Source organism: Tursiops truncatus, chromosome 21, assembly GCF_011762595.2.
Source record: "Tursiops truncatus isolate mTurTru1 chromosome 21, mTurTru1.mat.Y, whole genome shotgun sequence".
Lineage (NCBI taxonomy): Eukaryota > Metazoa > Chordata > Mammalia > Artiodactyla > Delphinidae > Tursiops > Tursiops truncatus.
The window spans coordinates 14,296,587-14,314,988 of NC_047054.1; the positions used below are offsets into that span (position 1 = coordinate 14,296,587).

An 18,402-nucleotide genomic window follows, 5' to 3' on the forward strand; every position below is an offset into this window, starting at 1 on the left:
CCTGAAAGCCACATGAAGAATGAGAGAAGCCAAGGAGGGACGGAAGGCTTTGGTTCTGGAAGAAAGGGTTTGAAACGTCAGCACTATGAATGAAACTAGATGGCAGCTGGAGAAGAAAAAAAAAAAAAGGATTTCTGAGTAGGATTAAGGTCCAACTGCACTGAGAGAGAACATAACTTGCAATCTGCAGTTTCTGAAGAAACAAAACTGTGAAAGAAAAGGTCCTGGCTCTAAAAAAAAAAAAGTTGCGTGGTCATGTGTTCACCTTGCTTGGCAGGAAATTTACTTTGAATCATTTTCCAACTATTCTACTTGAAAATAAGCAGAGGAAGGGGAAAGATCAAGGAAGAAAACAAAAGTTTGCTCACCTAATTAACATTTCCCATTACTCTGATTATTTTTGTCTAATCCCTGCAACACCTTTGGCCTTCTTATCCTTTTGCTTATTTTATAGTAATGCATGAACTACAGCATCATATGTGCCAGAGAAGCACCATCCCACAGAGCTTTCTGTAATGATGGACAAGTTCTACAATTGGCACTGTCTGATATGGTAGCCCCCAGCATACGTGGCCACCGAGCACTGGAAATGTAGCTAGTGTGTCCGAAAGGCTGAATTTTTAAATTAATTTAAATAATTCAAATTGTCACAAATCATCTCTACTCCTTTGGAGAGTCTCCAATTTCAAATTATATATGTCAAACCCCCAAACTTTAACAACTACAATAGTCAAAATCTTTTCCTGTAGTTAAAATTTGAAGCAATATTTCAATAGCAAATGTATTTGTTACCAAAATCCAAATTTTGTAAGCATCTAACAATGAGAAAAGCAAAAATTTCCAAGATTTTGACACACTGATACTGCTCCAACAAAGCCCCCTTCCTCCTGCCCCCTCCCTCTTACTAGTCTCCTCACTGGGCTCAGCTGGTGATGAGGAAGCCTGGTTTGCTTTTATCAGTTTACAGATGCATGTGAACACCTAAAAATCAAGAGTCTCTGTGTTTAACAATGACTTTTCAAGAATCATGATTTTACCAATGTACATTTTTGCTTTTGGTGAACTCTTGCTAAAACCAAAAATTAATGAAATGTATGTTTATAAGCAATAATAATGTCATAAAGTTCGCTAGCTCAAAATCACCCACTTGTTCAGTCTGAACTATGCTATTCAACTTATTTTATAGAATGTCTTCCCCAAATATGTCCTTCTGAGACACACATATAAAAGCCAAGACAAGGCCCTTGTCCTCAAAAGCATACAATTTCCTTAAGGAAACAGCCCTTGTACCTCTGTATCTTTTTCACAATGTTTTATTAATCACAGCCCTATTCTGACTAAGCCTTGACTGTAAGCATGCACTTTGGGTGTATTATTTTCAACTGTTTTCCCCACTGATTTTTCTGAAACACTTGAATCTATTCTGTTCTTCACTAAGTTTAAGAACTTTCATGGTGGCACAGTTGGTGGTAAAGGGAGTATTTAAAGTCTTAGGTGTCTTCAGTGTGGACAGCGTAATTTCTTCAATAGTTGTTACTACCGTGATCTGGAAATTCCATTTCCATCTTTCTACGTTCAAGCCTTACTTTAGCAGGGCTTGTCCCCAGGACATTGAGTGTGCTTTAGTAATCAGCAACACCAAAGACCATTACAAAACACCTGTTAACATCCCAGTGAGGACACTGTGAAACATATTGCTCAAGCAACTTTTAGACAAGTACTATAAAACCCCCAAAGACTATACATACATACACATATATGATGTGTAGTATGCGTACACACCTTCATAAAAGGTTAAACCCCAAATTATTACCTGTAGTTACTCCTGGAAGCAGGTGGGCCAAAGAAGAAAGGTAAAGAGGAGGGCACCTTCACTTTTTATGTCATACACTTCTATATTAACAAGTATATTATTTAAAAAAATTTAAACATTAAAATATTTTAAAGGTCAGCGTGAAAGGATACAGAAACATTTACTGGTTGAACACTAATCTCAAGCTGGAAAGTCTCAAATGATTTTCTAAAAACTCTGAAGCATCCGGCCGTGTATGTAAAAAATAAAACTTCTTAGAAACGTTACAGTGGCATATCTCTTATAATTTTTTCTAAAATGTTTTTGAAACTAAATTTTAATGAAATGTACCATACATTCTAAAGTGTCCTCTCACTGTAAAAACTAAGTTTGCTAGAGCCAGAAGGTCTTTTAAAATCTTCTAGCCCAAAACCTGAACTTTTTTTTAAAAAACAAGGGGGGTTTCCTTGGTGGTGCAGTGGTTAAGAATCCACCTGCCAGTGCAGGGGACACGGGGTCAATTGGTCTGGGAAGATCCCATATGCCACGAAGCAACTAAGCCCGTGCACCACAACTACTGAGCCTGTGCTCTAGAGCCCATGAGCCACAACTACTGAGCCCACGTGCCACAACTACTGAAGCCCACATGCCTAGAGCCCATGCTCCGCAACAAGAGAAGCCCACGCACCGCAACGAAGAGTAGTCCCTCTCGCCACAACTAGAGAAAGCCCGCATGCAGCAACGAAGACCCAGCGCAGCCATACATACATACATACATAAATATTTTTTTAAAAACAAGGAAATATGGTCCAGGAATGTTAAATTAATTCCTGAAGGTCAGAGTCAGCCGCACAATTGGAACTAGAGTTGAATTCTTACCAAAGAAAGTGTTCAGAAGTCTCTGTGGCTGCAGCCATTTACAACCAGAAGTGAGCACCAGAATCACGAGGAATGATAGCTAAACCCACGTTCCCACCCCCACATTAGAGCCACTGCATCAGGACCTCCATCCGTGAGGACCCAGCTCACACAATTTCAGAGGTTTCCAGGTGATGTGGCAATCCATCCCACGCCAACCACCTTGGGCCAAGAGCTCACAAAAATAGAAAAAAAAAAAATCCATGCCCAATTAATTAATTAAATTTTAATTTAATTTAAATTACTAAATATTTTAATAATTTCCTAAACACAGAATTGCTTTTAGTCACTGTAATTATCACCACTGGCCATATTCTGGAACAAAGTATATTATTCATTTCTCAAAAACACCACTTGAGATACAGAAAAACGTTAACAAGACTAGGGATTTAGGAGAGAGAAACAGTACTTAAGAACCATAATTGACGTTGCAGAAATGCTACTTCAAAGAAATGGCCATGAGAGTCCACGTGAAGATTCCAACTGCTCTGAAGTTACTTAAGCCTAAAACATCTCCCAGAATTTTCCTGAAAAATCTGCAACTACTGACCCAAATCATTAAATCCCCCTAGACCGGAAGTGAAATGTAGCCTTTCCAACGTAAAACAAAATGATCTAAACGGCAGTTTCCATTTAACAGCATATTTCCCTTCTTTTTGGAAATGCCTTTTGTAGTATGTTGAATGGTGGCCTCTCTCTAAAAGATACGTCCAACCTGAAACCTGTGACTAGGACCTTATTTGGAAAAACAGCCTCTCAAGATCTCAAGATGAGATCACCCTAAATTTATGATGGGCCCTAAAATCAGTAAGTATCCTTTTAAGAGAAAAACACAGAGAGAGGTTTGAAATACCCAGAAGTAGGGAAGGTGGAGGCAGAGACTGGAGCAATGCTGCCACAAGCCAAGAAATGCCAGGAGGCACCAGAAGGATTCTTCATTAGAGACTCTAAAGGGATTGTGGCCCTGCCGACACTTTGATTTTGATCTTACGGCCTCTAGAACAGTGAGAGAATAAATTTCTTTTCTTTTTTTTTTAAGCCACCCAATGTGTGGAAATTTGTTACAATAGCCTTAGAAAATTAATACACCTTTTTATTTGAATAGCAAACAAAAGTACTGAAAAAATACCAAAAAAAGAAGAATTAGGTAAGAATGGCAAATAATTAATTACATAATCTAAAGATAACCACTCATCTTATTTTCTATGTTTTATTACTGTCTTCATTTGAAATGTCTTATGACTTTATATAGGGTATCATTCTATATACAAGACAAATTAAAAGGCAGAGGATTAAAAAAATGTCTGCCCAAAGATAATTTGGGGTAGGAAAGTGCCAAATGCTCCAGATTATCCAAGTTCATTATATGCTTTTCCTCAAAAGGAAGGAGAAACAGGCTGTCTCACCTCTGGGAGGACCTCTTGAACATCTCTGGCTGAGAACCACAAATGAACTAAATCTTATTTTTATATAATACATAAAATATGCCCCAAATTGTACCACAGTTGTATTTTTAAATATATTATCTCTCATACTCTTTCCTCTTCCATAATAGAATGAAGAAAAAATATTTTTAGTAATCTGATGAATAAGTATAAATACTAGTTTAATGTCTATAAAATACAAAGTCACAATTAGTCACAAGTTGTTTCCATAACAGAATGAAGTAAGAAAAAAATATTTTTTAGTAATCTGATGAACAATAAGTATAAATACTAGTTTAATACCTATAAAATACAAAGTCACAATTAGTCACAAGTTGTTTCAACTAATGACCAAGATAGAAAAGACCCTTCTATTCTGAACAAACCTAAACAATTTCTCTCTGTTCTTTTAAGAGTTTATTCAACAAGCAACATGGGCCTCAGGGTACAATAACAATAATTAAAAAAATAGTTTTCAAGAAATAATTTACTCAATAAAATATTCTCTTTAGTCAGAATAATTTACCTGTGTTCACCCTACACTGGCCAAAACAATCCTTTATTTTAGCCATGATAACCTCTCATTCCTCTTACATACAAGCTTAAAACAAAAAATAAACCAAAAAAAAGCAAAATGCCTACTATCAAAAATTAACATAAACTATATAAAATAAATATAAAAGCTGTAAGAGGTCAGAAGTTAAAAATGTTTTAGAGGGCTTCCCTGATGGCGCAGTGGTTGAGAGTCTGCCTACCGATGCAGGGGACACGGGTTTGTGCCCCGGGTCCGGGAAGATCCCACATGCCGCGGAGCGGCTGGGCCCGTGAGCCATGGCTGCTGAGCCTGCGTGTCCGGAGCCTGTGCTCCACAACGGGAGAGGCCACAACAGAGAGAGGCCCGCGTACCGCAAAAAAAAAAAAAGTTTTAGAAATTTATGGGATATGTATTCTAAACTTCAGACTCCTGAGTAATTTTTTTAAAAATTTCCATGATGCACTATTGAAATACAGCCTGCTTTGAGTTGGTGAAGCTATCACAGAACTACAGAGACTCATCAAATGTATGGAAAATAAAGGAGGCAATATATTAGTAATTATTAGTAGTAACTGTTAATTATTCTAATTTTTAAAATAAAGTATTAAAGCAAGCAAAAGACAGTGAGACAGGAAAGCAGGAGGCATTAACTGTTGAATTCCATGTAGCACATGACAAATACTTTTTCATGGGACATTCTATTCTACAGATCTGTACCTAACCGGCTTTAATAAAGTGAAAATGTTCTCAGAACAAGCCTGTTTACTGTAATTTACAAAGAGCACAGCTGAAGTCCTGAGGTCTGGACAGTGGCTAGATAGAGGATACCACAGGAGGAGGAGGGACAGAAACTAAACCAAGGACATTGTTTTCCTGTTCAAACTTCTAAGACTCCTCTTCCAACAGGTGAAACGGAAATCATATGAATTTCGCTGATTTTTAAAATCAGTCAACTGGAGAATACATATTAAGCAGTAATCACATACTCTGTATCATGCTTGGTTCTGTCCTGACCCTCCAGGACCTGAGCCAGGATTGAGCCAGGACTGAATGTCCACAGAACAGGCAAGACGAGCGCCGCAGTGAAAAGGCAGAGCAGACCTGGAAAGACAGGCAGGGAGGTGGGCCCTGCTACCCACCGGCTCGCATCTAAAAATACAGATTGCCTTGTAGGCCAAGAGCAAACTTCCAATTTTTCCTGTAGTTATCACTCAACGGCCATCCCCTTGGAGCTTTAGACCATGAGCTCAGCGATCCTCTGCAGTACTGCGCTGTCTTTATTTAGGTGGTGTTCCAAGACTGCATTTAACTACAGCCTGTCTGGAGTTCTCTGGGCAGCTGCCGCCATTTGAACAGCTATTGTTTGTCACTGCAGTCCTGGTGCCGGCAGGATTAGGCTTGGAGCCAAAAATGGAATTCTATTCATACACTGTCAAGGCTGGAAGGGCGCTCAGAACTCATTTAGTTCAAACTTTCAGAGTCCCACGGAAAACCCTAAAAGAATGAATCAAATGACCAGTCTAAAGTCACACAAGCAGTGGCTGAGAAAGAATCTGCACCCTGAAATCTCCAGACTTCTCTTCTGGTTTTAATTCTGTCTTAACTAGCTGTTTCTCATTGAAAATGGATGGCACTGAAACATAAGATAAACATAAGAGCAAAAGCCAAATGCAATTTACCAGGAATTGCCTTCAACAAAATTGCCTTCAACATTCCTATAAATGTCAGATATAGCAGAGATAGGGAGGGGAAGAAACCCAACCCATTTTATAAAGTTAACATCACGTTGACAAAAAAGGCTAATCTCACTTCGGCACTTAAATGCAAAATCTTAAAATACTGGTACTTAAAATAATTTTAGCAAATGATATTCAGCAACATTAAAAAAAACAGAATACCCCTTGAAAGAATTTAACCTAAGGATTCAAGGTTAACAGATTTTCGGAGAAAAAGCATATCATCTATTTTAACGTGTGCAGAAAAAGCAGTGCATAAAACTTGACTTCTTTTAGACTTTAAGGATAACATACTTCACGGTAAAATAAAAAATAAGCAGGAGGAACAGGTAGAAAGATCTATAGAGTCTTCCTTAATATTTGCATATATTTGGGAAAAGACTACAAATGAGTAAACTTTTTTTTTTTAAAATGAATTCCTGCCATTGTAAAGCGACTGGCCCTTCATTTCCTTCCTGTGCAGCTATCAAATGTTACCGGAAACCCTTGGAAGTTGTTTGCAGCTATAGCTATTTCCTATTGCACTTTGTTCAGCCTCCGTTCCAGCCACAATAAAATGCCATTTACTTTGATTGAGAAAAAAGTAGTTGTAATGTGATAGTGGACTAGAAGATGGATGGTTACCCAGTATACCTATTAGCTACTACAGCATTTTATGACTTTCCCATGCTTTAGGGATTACTACATACATATGTATATGTATGTATGTATGTATATATTTTATATATATATACACATATATATCACTCTATCTGCAATTAAAAAACATTTCTTATGCTGAACATAAAATAATCCTACATGTAAACAAATGAAAGAAAATAAATCTTTTCTCATATTTCAACCTTGGTAACTAATGTTCTACTACTATTCTTTAAAGAATAATTTTAATAACCTGGAGAAGCAAAACACAGCTCTCATCTTTTTTAAGTATTCACTGCTTAGAGCAATGGGAAATAAATTTAATTTTTACTTCAGGAATATTAAATAGTCTACCACCTCAGAAATAAATCAACAATTGAACCAGCCCAACTAGTAAATACATCACTATATCAGGGGTGAGAAAACTACTGCCAACCTGATTTTGTATGGCTTACAAGCTAAGAACAGCTTTTATATTCTTAAATGACCAGAAAAAAAACAAAATATATTGTGACACATGAAAAGTGTATGAAATTCAAATTACAACGTCCATAAATAAAGTTTTATTGGCACACAGCCATACTCATTCATTTCCATGTTGTCTAGGGCTGCTTTCGCTCTACAGTGACAGAGCTGAGTGGCTGTGACAGAGGCTGTATGACCTGCAAAGGCTAAAATATTTCATACCTGGCCCTTCACAGAAAACGTTTAATGATCCTTGCAGTACACGGTTAATAAGACTAAGTTTAAACACTTAGTGTTACTTACAAGCTTCGTGCTTTTTGGTCTGAAAATATCACTAGAAATAAGATTAGCCTAAAAAGCAACCATCATATAATTCAGAAATTCCTTAACACAAAAAACAGAGAAGGTAAGAAAAACCAGATCCCAAACCACATTTACATCACAAACCCAAAAGCAAATCAAGTGAATGTGGGATCCTGCACCCAGAAGTAGCAGTTATGAAACCCGCGTCCTTCTGGCTCTGACCTCGGGTGGCCTTCACCTCTCTCTGAAGTCATATAATTACTTGAAAAATGGGGAAGACAGCAGACTCTTGGCATTTGTAATCTCTACTCGTCTCACAGGGTTTCTTGTAAAGACTAAGTATGTGAGGTTGCTTTAATACATAAAGTGCAACGTGCATAATAAGCTAGATGTGTCACTGCCCTTCTGGCTCTGAGAGAAAGTTTTATTCCAACCTGATCTAAAAGTGAGGTCAAGACTGGAAGAGTGGTAAAAGAAAGACCAGAAATGGCACAGAAGAGTAGCAAAAGAGGGAAAGCCAAGGTTTGCTGGTTCCCTCTTTGGCTGTCTCCTTCAAACTCAACTCTCAAAGGTGACAGGCATGAGACAGCCTTTGGAAATCAGCCCAAAGAGAGAGAACCAGTGTGGCTTACAAGATTCCAACAGTGCAACATGCTCCAGATCCGATAACGAGAAGAGATTTAGAGTAAAGATCAGCCTCCAAAATATATGAAATTTTAACTCTACAGAATTGATAAAGGAAAAGCTAAGAAAACAGTAAGCTGAAACAGCCTCAATAAAGTTTTTAAACCATTTAAAATTTCAAGTAGATGGAAACAGATTCAACAGTTGTCGAAAGAAGCTAAACCCTTTGAAGATGCTCACGCAGACACACGGAAATCACATCCACAAACATACTCATATATTCAAAAAGCATGCCTCTACTTAATACACATTTCTGATGAATTTATTTTTACCCATAAAAATTTCTCAGAGTATTTGTTCCCACACAGGAAGATCTACCTCAATGAATGAGAAGATAAAAAAAAAAATTTACTAGACAATATAAAATCAGTGGATCGGTGAAATGGGTGGTGACAGGTACATGGATATGTACCTATATTCTTATAATAATGTGGTAATTTTTCTAAGGCACAGCCTCTAATACTAATAATACTGCTAAGGGAAAAACCCAAGATGTTTATCACTGTATACAGTATGCTACTACCCATGTAAAAAGAAAAAATAATGTATTCTTGTTTGGATATGAGTAAAAGAAATGACAAATAGTAGTTTCCCCAAAGTGTTTTAAAATGTAGGTTTTATTATTAAAGAATGGTGAGGCCACCAGATCAGGAGACCACTGTCACTGAAAAGACAGTTTCTTATTCACAACACCCGAGATAAGAGGGCATGCCACGCGCACCGCACAGGGCCACACGAGCCTGCACTGGGGTCGGTCAGGAGGCTGAAGGAGCAAGGAGAAAGCATGCACCAGAGCCTTTCCTGTGGTTTCCACAGAAAGGACAAGGTGACTCAGCACGAGCAGGTTTAGAATTGGCTGGTATGAATTATTTCAATGGGCTCTGGTACTCACTTCGTACATGAATCTCAGAGTAAATATGCTGAGTGTAAGAATCTTTACCAAAAAAAAAAAAATAGTATACACTCTGTGAGTCTAATTGTAGAAAATTTTAGGGAGCACAAACTAATACACAGTGACCGAAAGCAGATGCGTGGTTGCCTGGGGGTGGGAGCAGAGGGCAGTATCGGGGAGGGGATACAGAGAGGCATGGCAAAACTTTGGGGAGCAACAGGTAGGTTCACTGCTTGACTGTGGTGATGGTTTCAGTGTTGGATAGCTATGTGAAAACTCATTAAATTGCAGCCTTTAACTATGTGCAATTTATTATATGTCAATTACACTTCAATAAAACTTTTAAAATAAAGAGCAATACTTGCTTCGTGTCCAAAACCTGGAAAATACCAACACAGAGGTAAGGGAATAAAAGTGTGGTCTTTTCTAAAGCACATACAAGCCCCAAGTGAACACTTGAAAATTATATGCCAGTTTTAAGTTACATATCAGGCCTCAAAAGTTCAAATTGATAACAATGACTAAAAAGACACTTTGCTGAGGTTGCTCCACTTTGCTGAGGTTACTCGTGGAGAATGAAGCCTGTGAGTGCACACTGGTCCCCATTGTTTGGGGCCCTCCTTCTTCTCTGTCCTTGACACTCTGCAAAGGAAGCTGCGACGTATGTGTCTGCAGGAGCTGGGCAGTCAGGGCTCGGACAGCCCAACACTCTAGGCTCTTGTCTCTCTCCCACCTCGAGCAACCGCACAATTTTTGTTAAAAGAAGCAAATTTACCCTGATACTGAACATAATCAAACAAACGATGTTATAAGAATTTCTGGTGTCAACAAAAGTGTGTGTGTCAGGAAAGGAAAATGAATCAAGTCTCTTTTGCTTGTACCCTCTGTAAAAGGAAACACCCTGCCACCCACCACCCCTTAGAAACAACACCGGAGGAACCATCTGAGATGCAGACAGAAAGGCAGTTCCAGGCACAAAAACTTTGATCAGAACACAAAATACATTTAAAAATGTTCATCCAAACTTGTCGTTGAGAATCCCCCATTCAGATTATCAAACCCAGTCCTAGCAAGGTTTTCTGTTCTGTTTTTTAAATTACGCGTCATACTATGACAAAAGGAGAGAAAGGTCGGGAGGGATGTTTCCTCCTCTCCAAAAGGACTTAGTGAGGTCATCTGATTTAAGTTTATACAAAACATGCCAAGGGACTGTATGCAGACTCTCCAAATTAGGTCATTATTTATAAAAATAGTGTAAATATTATCCTTTAACCCTTCTTCTGGTATTTATGCTTTTCCACCAAGCATAGCCCTTCTCTCACACACTCATCTAACTCGATCTCTTGGCCTCACCACTCCTTCAAACTGTCCCAACTTGAAGAACATCCCCTACCCTCTTGTCCACCCATCCACTTTACTACTTTCAGAATCAGCACACTAACTTTTCCAGGGGGCCTCATCCTCCTAACTACACCACCACATGAGTCATCATCAGTTCCACAGTTCCTCCAGAGGCACTGACTAGCACCTGGGCACACATCTCACACCCACCTGTCTCTCTTTGCTATTTCACTTACGTAGACTACATACTCTCAAAGCATCTCTTAACATGCTGGATACACAGCAGAAGCTCAATAAACGCTCGATGTGTAAACAAACAATTTGAATGGCAATGAATTCCGGCTTTCTTCAGTCTGCTGGATGTTGTGATCATCACCAGGGTCCTAAATTTCTCTTTACCACTAAGGGGCAGGCAGATGCATTTTACCTTGTCAAATTTGTTTATCCAGAGGAGAGGCACAGATTTGTCAATCTACTAAGACCTTGGTTATCTCATGTAGAGTTAACAGAGCAAAGGTAACTAACACCTGCAAGTGGGAGAGGCCGTGGCATCCTTCCTGGAAGTGAGGCTGAGCACGCATGCACGCACTCGCCTTAACAGGCCTGCAGAAATGCTCAGCGCTAGTCACAAGATGTGAGGACCTGGGAGCCAGTTTTCTCCAAGATCCCAGAGGTAAAGCCTCACTACTGTCCACATCTCCTGATTTCCAGCCCAGTGATTTTCTCGCTCCGCCATTAATAATCAAGTAACATGATTTAGGGTCCGCAGGTGGTCTGATGGGTCAGCGCATCACAGGAACTTTCTTCCACCAGGCTGTCTTTCACCAGCTTTCACAGTCTGGCCCCCAATAATACTGAGGCTGTATTTACTATATTCTTTTATAATGCCCATGCTAAAATATGGTTATTTCTCAGTCTTTAGAGACTTCAGGTGACTTGTGGAATGATCAAATTTCTCTATTAAACACACAGTTTATTACATACTTCATAACAAATATTCCTGAGTGCTAACTATGGTTATTTTCCACTACTATCTGCCTTCAACTCATATAAAAATAAAACCTCTCTGTAGTCTCATGGCTTTTCCCCTGCTATCCTATCAGCAGGATGCATATGCTACCCACCCAGGGGTCTGGGAGCTAGCTATGGACTCCTGAAAGGGATTTCTACTCCCTGAAGATAAGGAAGAGCTTAGAAGTCTCGGCAGACATCTCTTTTAAAGAGTTGTCAGAATAGGGCTTCCCTGGTGGTGCAGTGGTTGAGAGTCCACCTGCCGATGCAGGGGACACAGGTTCGTGCCCCGGTCTGGGAAGATCCCACATGCTGCGGAACAGCTGGGCCCGTGAGCTATGGCCGCTGAGCCTGCGCGTCCGGAGCCTGTGCTCCGCAATGGGAGATGCCACAACAGTGAGAGGCCCACGTACCGAAAAAAAAAAAAAAAAAAAAAAAAAAAGAGTTGTCAGAATAGACATGAAGAGAGTAGCAATGCCACATTAATCCCATTTCTACAAGACATAACACAACAGCAGTGTCATCATCATTTCAGAGGCCTGAGATGACCAGGGTATCAAGGCTCCCCACAGTAGCTCTAACTTATATAATTATAATGGCATAATTATCTCAAGGAAAAAGTAAAGCCTAATACAGTCAAAATAAATCTTGTTGACTTGTAGCAATCAAGAAAGACAGTCTATATGATAGGTTGGAATATGGTGACAAGAGGTTTAAAAACTAACATTTTAATGTACTTTTTAAGACACAAAATATTACATACACACATGTTCCCTTATCAGGTTATCTTTCTACAGGCATTTTGGTACAGATATTGAACTCAAGCTTCCTTCCACCTCAAGAACTGCTTCCTCTTAAGTTCAACAAAGGAAATTATGAAATAAGAATTGCACCAAAAAAAAAAAAAAACTGGCAAGGAAGCTGAGAATGCCTCCTTAACTTTGGTTTTTGTATATTATTTCTTTGACATATCAAAAAGACAACCCAGTAACTGAACAGGCCAGCTCCCTCAGAATAAGACATAATGAGCAAAGACATGATAGAGGCATGCAAATTATAAATCTACCACTTTAGAATCTGTAACTGGATCCTATGAAAAAGTACTGAATCACTGAAAATCTGGGTTCAAAGGCCAGTGATCTACTTCATGAGAAGTTTTATGTTCCTACAAATAAATTGTCCTCTCAGTGTCATGCGGTGGTTCTTGGTTTAACTCTGATCAAGAAATCAGAGTGCAACCCTCCACTTGTAAAGTTTTCATGTATAAATGATAGCTAACTTTTCACTACACAAATGATAGCTATGTTGAACCTGTGTGTGTGTGTGTGTGTGTGTGTGTGTGTGTGTGTGTGTGTGTGTGTGTGAGAAATAGTAAAAAAGAGAACCAAGACTTCAGAAAAAAGTTGATGCATTATCAAATGTAAAAAAATAAATATTTGAAGTTTATAAGGATTTTGGAAGAGGATTTTGGAGTCAAGGAGCTACCTACTTAGAAAAAGGGTTCAGACACTGAGAGGAGAAAACAGTTAGAAGGAAAACTTGAGGTATGAGTTCAAGAAAGTAACTGCTCCCAAACTGAAAATTATTTAATCCGGATCCTCTACTGCCTAAAGAGACATAGCACTGCTCTAAGGAAAAATTCCAAAACAACATTAAAAAAAAAAAAAAAAAAACTACTGTGAATTGTGAAATAAACTCTTGATGTTTTTCATAAAAAGTAGAGTTTGGAAAATTTAGCAGCAGTAGAATTTGCGGTTAAGTTTAAAATGTATCACTAATTTAGGAACTATTAATGAAACTACAATATTTGCTTTTTAACCTGCAAGTGAAACTCTACTAATGAGAAAAATAGTTTTATAAAAACAAATTCAAAGGAAAAAAAAACTGGGGATAAAATTTTCATAAGGGAATAAAGGCTTGTCTTGAGTAACTCAAAAGGGAAACGATTTATCAAAAACTAAATAAAAGTGGCAAATAAAGAAACAATTCTTAAATTTCCCCATATCAAGAGCATATAAGCATGAATATTTCATACATAATATTAACACATACCTGTCTTAGGATTTATTGAAAAAAATCCTTGTGGATTTCCGCTTGTAATTTTGTATGTCAGCTTGTCATCAGAGCTAGAATCTGGATCAAATGCCTCAATCTGGACCACAGACACATCCTTGGGAGAGTTTTCCATTATTTCCGGATAATAAACAGGCTCTGAAGTCTGCGGCGCATTGTCGTTCACATCCTCCAGCTCTATATAGACCTCTACAAAGGAGGAAAGGGGCACGACGCCCTGATCAGATGCGTAGACCGTTAGCCAGTAATGGGAGGTGGATTCGCGGTCCAGTCGACCTGATGTCTCTATAACACCTAGAGGAGGAAGAAGAGAAGCATGAAGTAGCCTGTCAACCATCACCGCCAACAGTCACTCTGAGAAAGCATCAGCCTAAATGACAACTCTTATGCCTTAAGCCTTATGGAAGGCTTCTATGTCACAGCGGTGCGATCTTAAGCCAATTGTCTAATCTCTCTGTGCCTCAGTTTCCTTTCCTATAAAATGGAATAATAAGAGTAGTGTGTTCCTAGGTTGATGAAATGAACACATATAATGATTAGAATATAGCACTTGGCACGTAATATTGGTTATAAAATATTTGTCATTATTAGTATTAGGTGCCAGGCACTATGTGGGGCACTTTACAACTATTATCTTATTTAAGTCTCAAAACAACCCAAAGAAATGAATGGGCAAATATGGTCTCTTGTGTCCTGAAACCCGTCAGTTTCTTTTAATCACCTTAAGCTAATGGCAAGACAACCAGGATGCAAAAAATATAAATTTTCCTACCACATTATAAGCTCCACAGGAGCAGAGACCACATCCTTCTAAATGCCAGTTTACCCAGCACATTACCCAAAGCCCAATAATTATTTATTAAATGAATGAACAAAAATGAATGGATATATTAACTGGAGTTGATACAGAAAAGTCCTCAAATGGGATCCAAACTAGGACACATTTCTCATTAAGTCAACTAGTAAGAGATGGAATTATAAAATTACAAAAAAGTTAGAATGTCTGTAATGTTTTGGCCCAGCCACTGAAACCACGCGAAATCTTATTTAATCTCAAGATTAACCTATTCTCAGGATGATTAACAGCGGAAATATCCATTTCTCTTGGGCAAATCCCACCTTTTTATTCAATGGTGTAAACCTGTCCTTTGGCTCTCCCAGAATACATCACTGGATTTTTTTCTTGTGCAATAATCATTCTGAATTAACGCTATTTTTAGGGTTCAACATGATCCAGGTTGAACTATGGAAATCCTACAACTTTAAAATCACTGAAGCTTCCCATTTAACGCAAAATACTATGGGAAAAATAACAAATATCAATTTAACCTGTGCTCAAAAATGAAACAGTATTTATCTCAACTAAATATATACATCTATATTTCTTGATCATGTAAATTTAAATATTTGCTTATTTGAGGTTAATATCACAGAAAAACCTCATTTATTTTGAATGTTAGATAATTATATCTAACACTCCCCAAAAGGTTTACAACTTACAAACAGCAAACCTAAATATTATAATGTGAAATAGATTATCATAAAATGAATGTGTATTGCTATTCAGAAGCATTATAACTACTGCTTCACTATTTCTTTGCAAACCCTCAAAATGGATCTCCTCCTAGAAATATGGAACAAAGCCTCAGAACTCTTAAATAAAAAAGGAGCTAGCTGGTCTCTCTATGCAGCAGACAACTCAAACACGTTTTCCTTTTTCTCTGGTCCGAACATAAGTCTATGCATACTCAATCTGTTCACCAAATTATATTTGTTTTAGCCTGAAAGAAGAGTGTGCCCTTAGTAACCAAGTGAAAATAATCTTTTCCAGTTTTTCTTTGTCTCACTCCCATCAACCGATACAAAGGACGCCAGGGAACAGTTCTAAGAGGATTACATATTAATAAATGAATGTACATATGCTTCTCTTGTTTCTGCCATGTCATTAAAATGTAACATAATTCATCTGGCAGGTGAAGTATTATTAGAAAATTTAAAGACAGGTACGTGGTACTTGTATTCACCTCTTTTGAGTTCTAATCCTCCAACAGTTCATGCTGCTATCCACTTTTAAAAACTGTGTCCCTCTCAACATCACTTGTAGGCATTTAATAACAATAATTAGGAAAAATTTTGTCAGTCTTTATGATACGTCAGGTACTATAACTGTCTTACATGCATTATTTTATTCATTCCTTATATCCAACCTGCCCATATATGTGGTGTTATTATCCCCATTTCATGAATGAAAAACTCAGGTTAAGAGTCACGAGGAACTTTCCCAGGGTCATAGTAAACGGCAGAGCTGGAGCTCAAACACTAGGAATCTCTGACTGCAGGGCCACCAAAATTCCACCTGTCTTACTGTTAGTATGACAAAAGTTCAGTCAACAAAATTTAACATGAAAACTCTGAAAAGACAAGTCAAAGCTCATACTTTGTCCATTTTTTTGCATGTCAGTATTCAGAAGGAGTTTATTAAGTGAACATTCACATACAATAGCTTCTTTTAGTGTCAGGATGGAAGGAAAGAAAGAGGTAGAAAATGCAAATACATAATAAGAATTAAATCACAGACAAAAACAGTTATTTATTTTACATCAAGTTCCACTTGGAGTCTGGTCTGTGTCCTGACTAGTGTACAGTTATGGGCTGGATGTTTCTGCTGGGAAGAGCCCCTCTCCCCCAATCAACCTAGCAACTGAGGGGGTAGCCACACCCTTCTGTGCATGACCTCTGAGCCACAGTCAGGAGGGAAAGTTTCCAAGTCCCAGGTAATCTCCAGATACTACCAACAGTTCAAAGTGAGACTCCAAAGTAGCTCTACTCAAATATGGAAGAAACTAGAATTGTATTAATTAGTAATTAAATATACATAAGTGATGTTCACATTTCATGAATTCTTAAACTGTATATTTTTATATATATTTCATATAGTGATTGCTAAGATGTTCATGTTTTGATGTACTTTATTACGTTCTTATAAAAAGAACAAAATTACTACAGCTTATAGATAACTAAGAAATAAAGTGAATTTTTAACTGCCAAAGGGAAAGGAGGACATACTGAATAACTTCTTCTAACCAAAATGCTCAAATAATAATACAAATAAATTTACTGTATTTATATATAATAATTTAATAATACAAGGACTTACTGTATGTCAAGGACTTCACTAGGTGCTTTACATGCATTAAATCGTTTAAAGAACACTGGAATCACATGATTTTCATCGTGGCTTCACAAATGAGGAGACAGAAGCTTAGATAAAGTCAGCGAACGGCCCAAGCCTTACAGTGATGAGGAAGCACAGCCATGGTCAGTCAACAATAAAGTGGTGGAATCGAGATTTGAATCAGACAGTCTGACTCCAGAACTTAGGCTCTTCACCATCAGGCTACACTGTCATCATTAGCCACAGAATCATTGTCACACACTCCACAGCAGCAAGGATGCTGGAGACCAAGGAGCGGGGTGGGGGGCTGCCATGATGAGAGGCTACAAGCAGTTTTCCACTACTGAGATAAGGGTCTTCCCCACATTTAAAGGACAATAAAGAAGAAACGATTCCAGGGCTCTACTTCATAGTGGTTCAGGGGCTAGTGCCTAAGCACTATTTTAATTGCGGATTCTAATTCTAAGCACTATTCTAAAAGCATAAAGTAGGTGGGAAAAGACCATACTTATGCAAAGGGATTTTGTGTTCTGCTTTTTAATCTGTCTGCTCAGTCACAAGATACATCCCTGCGAGACCCCCAGGCAGAAACTTTTGCAACAGGCAGAACTGAGCTCCCATTTTGAATCTAGGAAGAACTGACCACAGGTCCAGGAACAGCTAGAAACAGTCTAGATAATCTGGGAAGACAGACTAGTAGATCTAAGCCTTAGCCATTTCAAAACCAAGAATTGGAGACTGACAACCCTTTAGAAATCCTCAAGTACAACTCACTTGTTTTTAAGAAGAGCTGAAATGATTTGCTCAACTTTAAGAAGCTAAACAGGCAGAACGTTGAGAATCTAGAGCAAGGCACCTCCTTAACCAAGGGCTCATCAGAATCCCGATCGTTCCTTACGGGGGGTCCCAGTTTCTGAGATGGCCAACATACCAACTACCGAGAAGCCTGGCCAGAGCAGTGTCTATTCTTTCAGTCCTTATTCCTACACCTGTCACTCTTCTTTTCCCAGTCCTTCCTAGAGCCACAACTAGCATGTACAGATGGATTTCTTCTGTACATTCCGTTACCTTAGTTCATTAAAAAGAAACAAATTTTCAAAATTCCATTATGAAGACTTCTAACTAGTACCTTTAACACAGGAAAACAACAACTAAGGACCCCTAGGCATCACTGGAAGTGAATCGACCTACTGTGTTCACTCGCAAAACTGCATCCCACTCCCATTTCTCTCAATCCATGATCTTCTACCAACCAACTTTCAGTAACTCCGACTTTTTTGCACACTTGTTATAAATTCACTTTTCCTGAAACAATTCTCTAAGGAACCAAACAAAACTATAAATACTTAAACTTCAGTTTTAAAGCTATTTCTCTTTAATACATATCCACAATAATACTGCATCTTATTCGGCA

The 18,402-nt window shown here is 38.3% G+C and overlaps 1 protein-coding gene across 4 annotated transcripts in view; it reads right to left on the minus strand.

Moving 5' to 3' along the window:
- The window catches only part of FAT1 (FAT atypical cadherin 1), a 120,036-nt gene that overhangs the window by 51,432 nt on the left and 50,202 nt on the right, over positions 1–18,402 (minus strand). For all 4 annotated transcript variants that reach the window (XM_019921435.3, XM_019921436.3, XM_033848944.2 and 1 more), the window contains exon 3: positions 13,793–14,107. In XM_019921435.3, the coding sequence (XP_019776994.2) occupies positions 13,793–14,107 (315 nt within the window). The remainder of the gene's footprint in view (positions 1–13,792; positions 14,108–18,402) is intronic.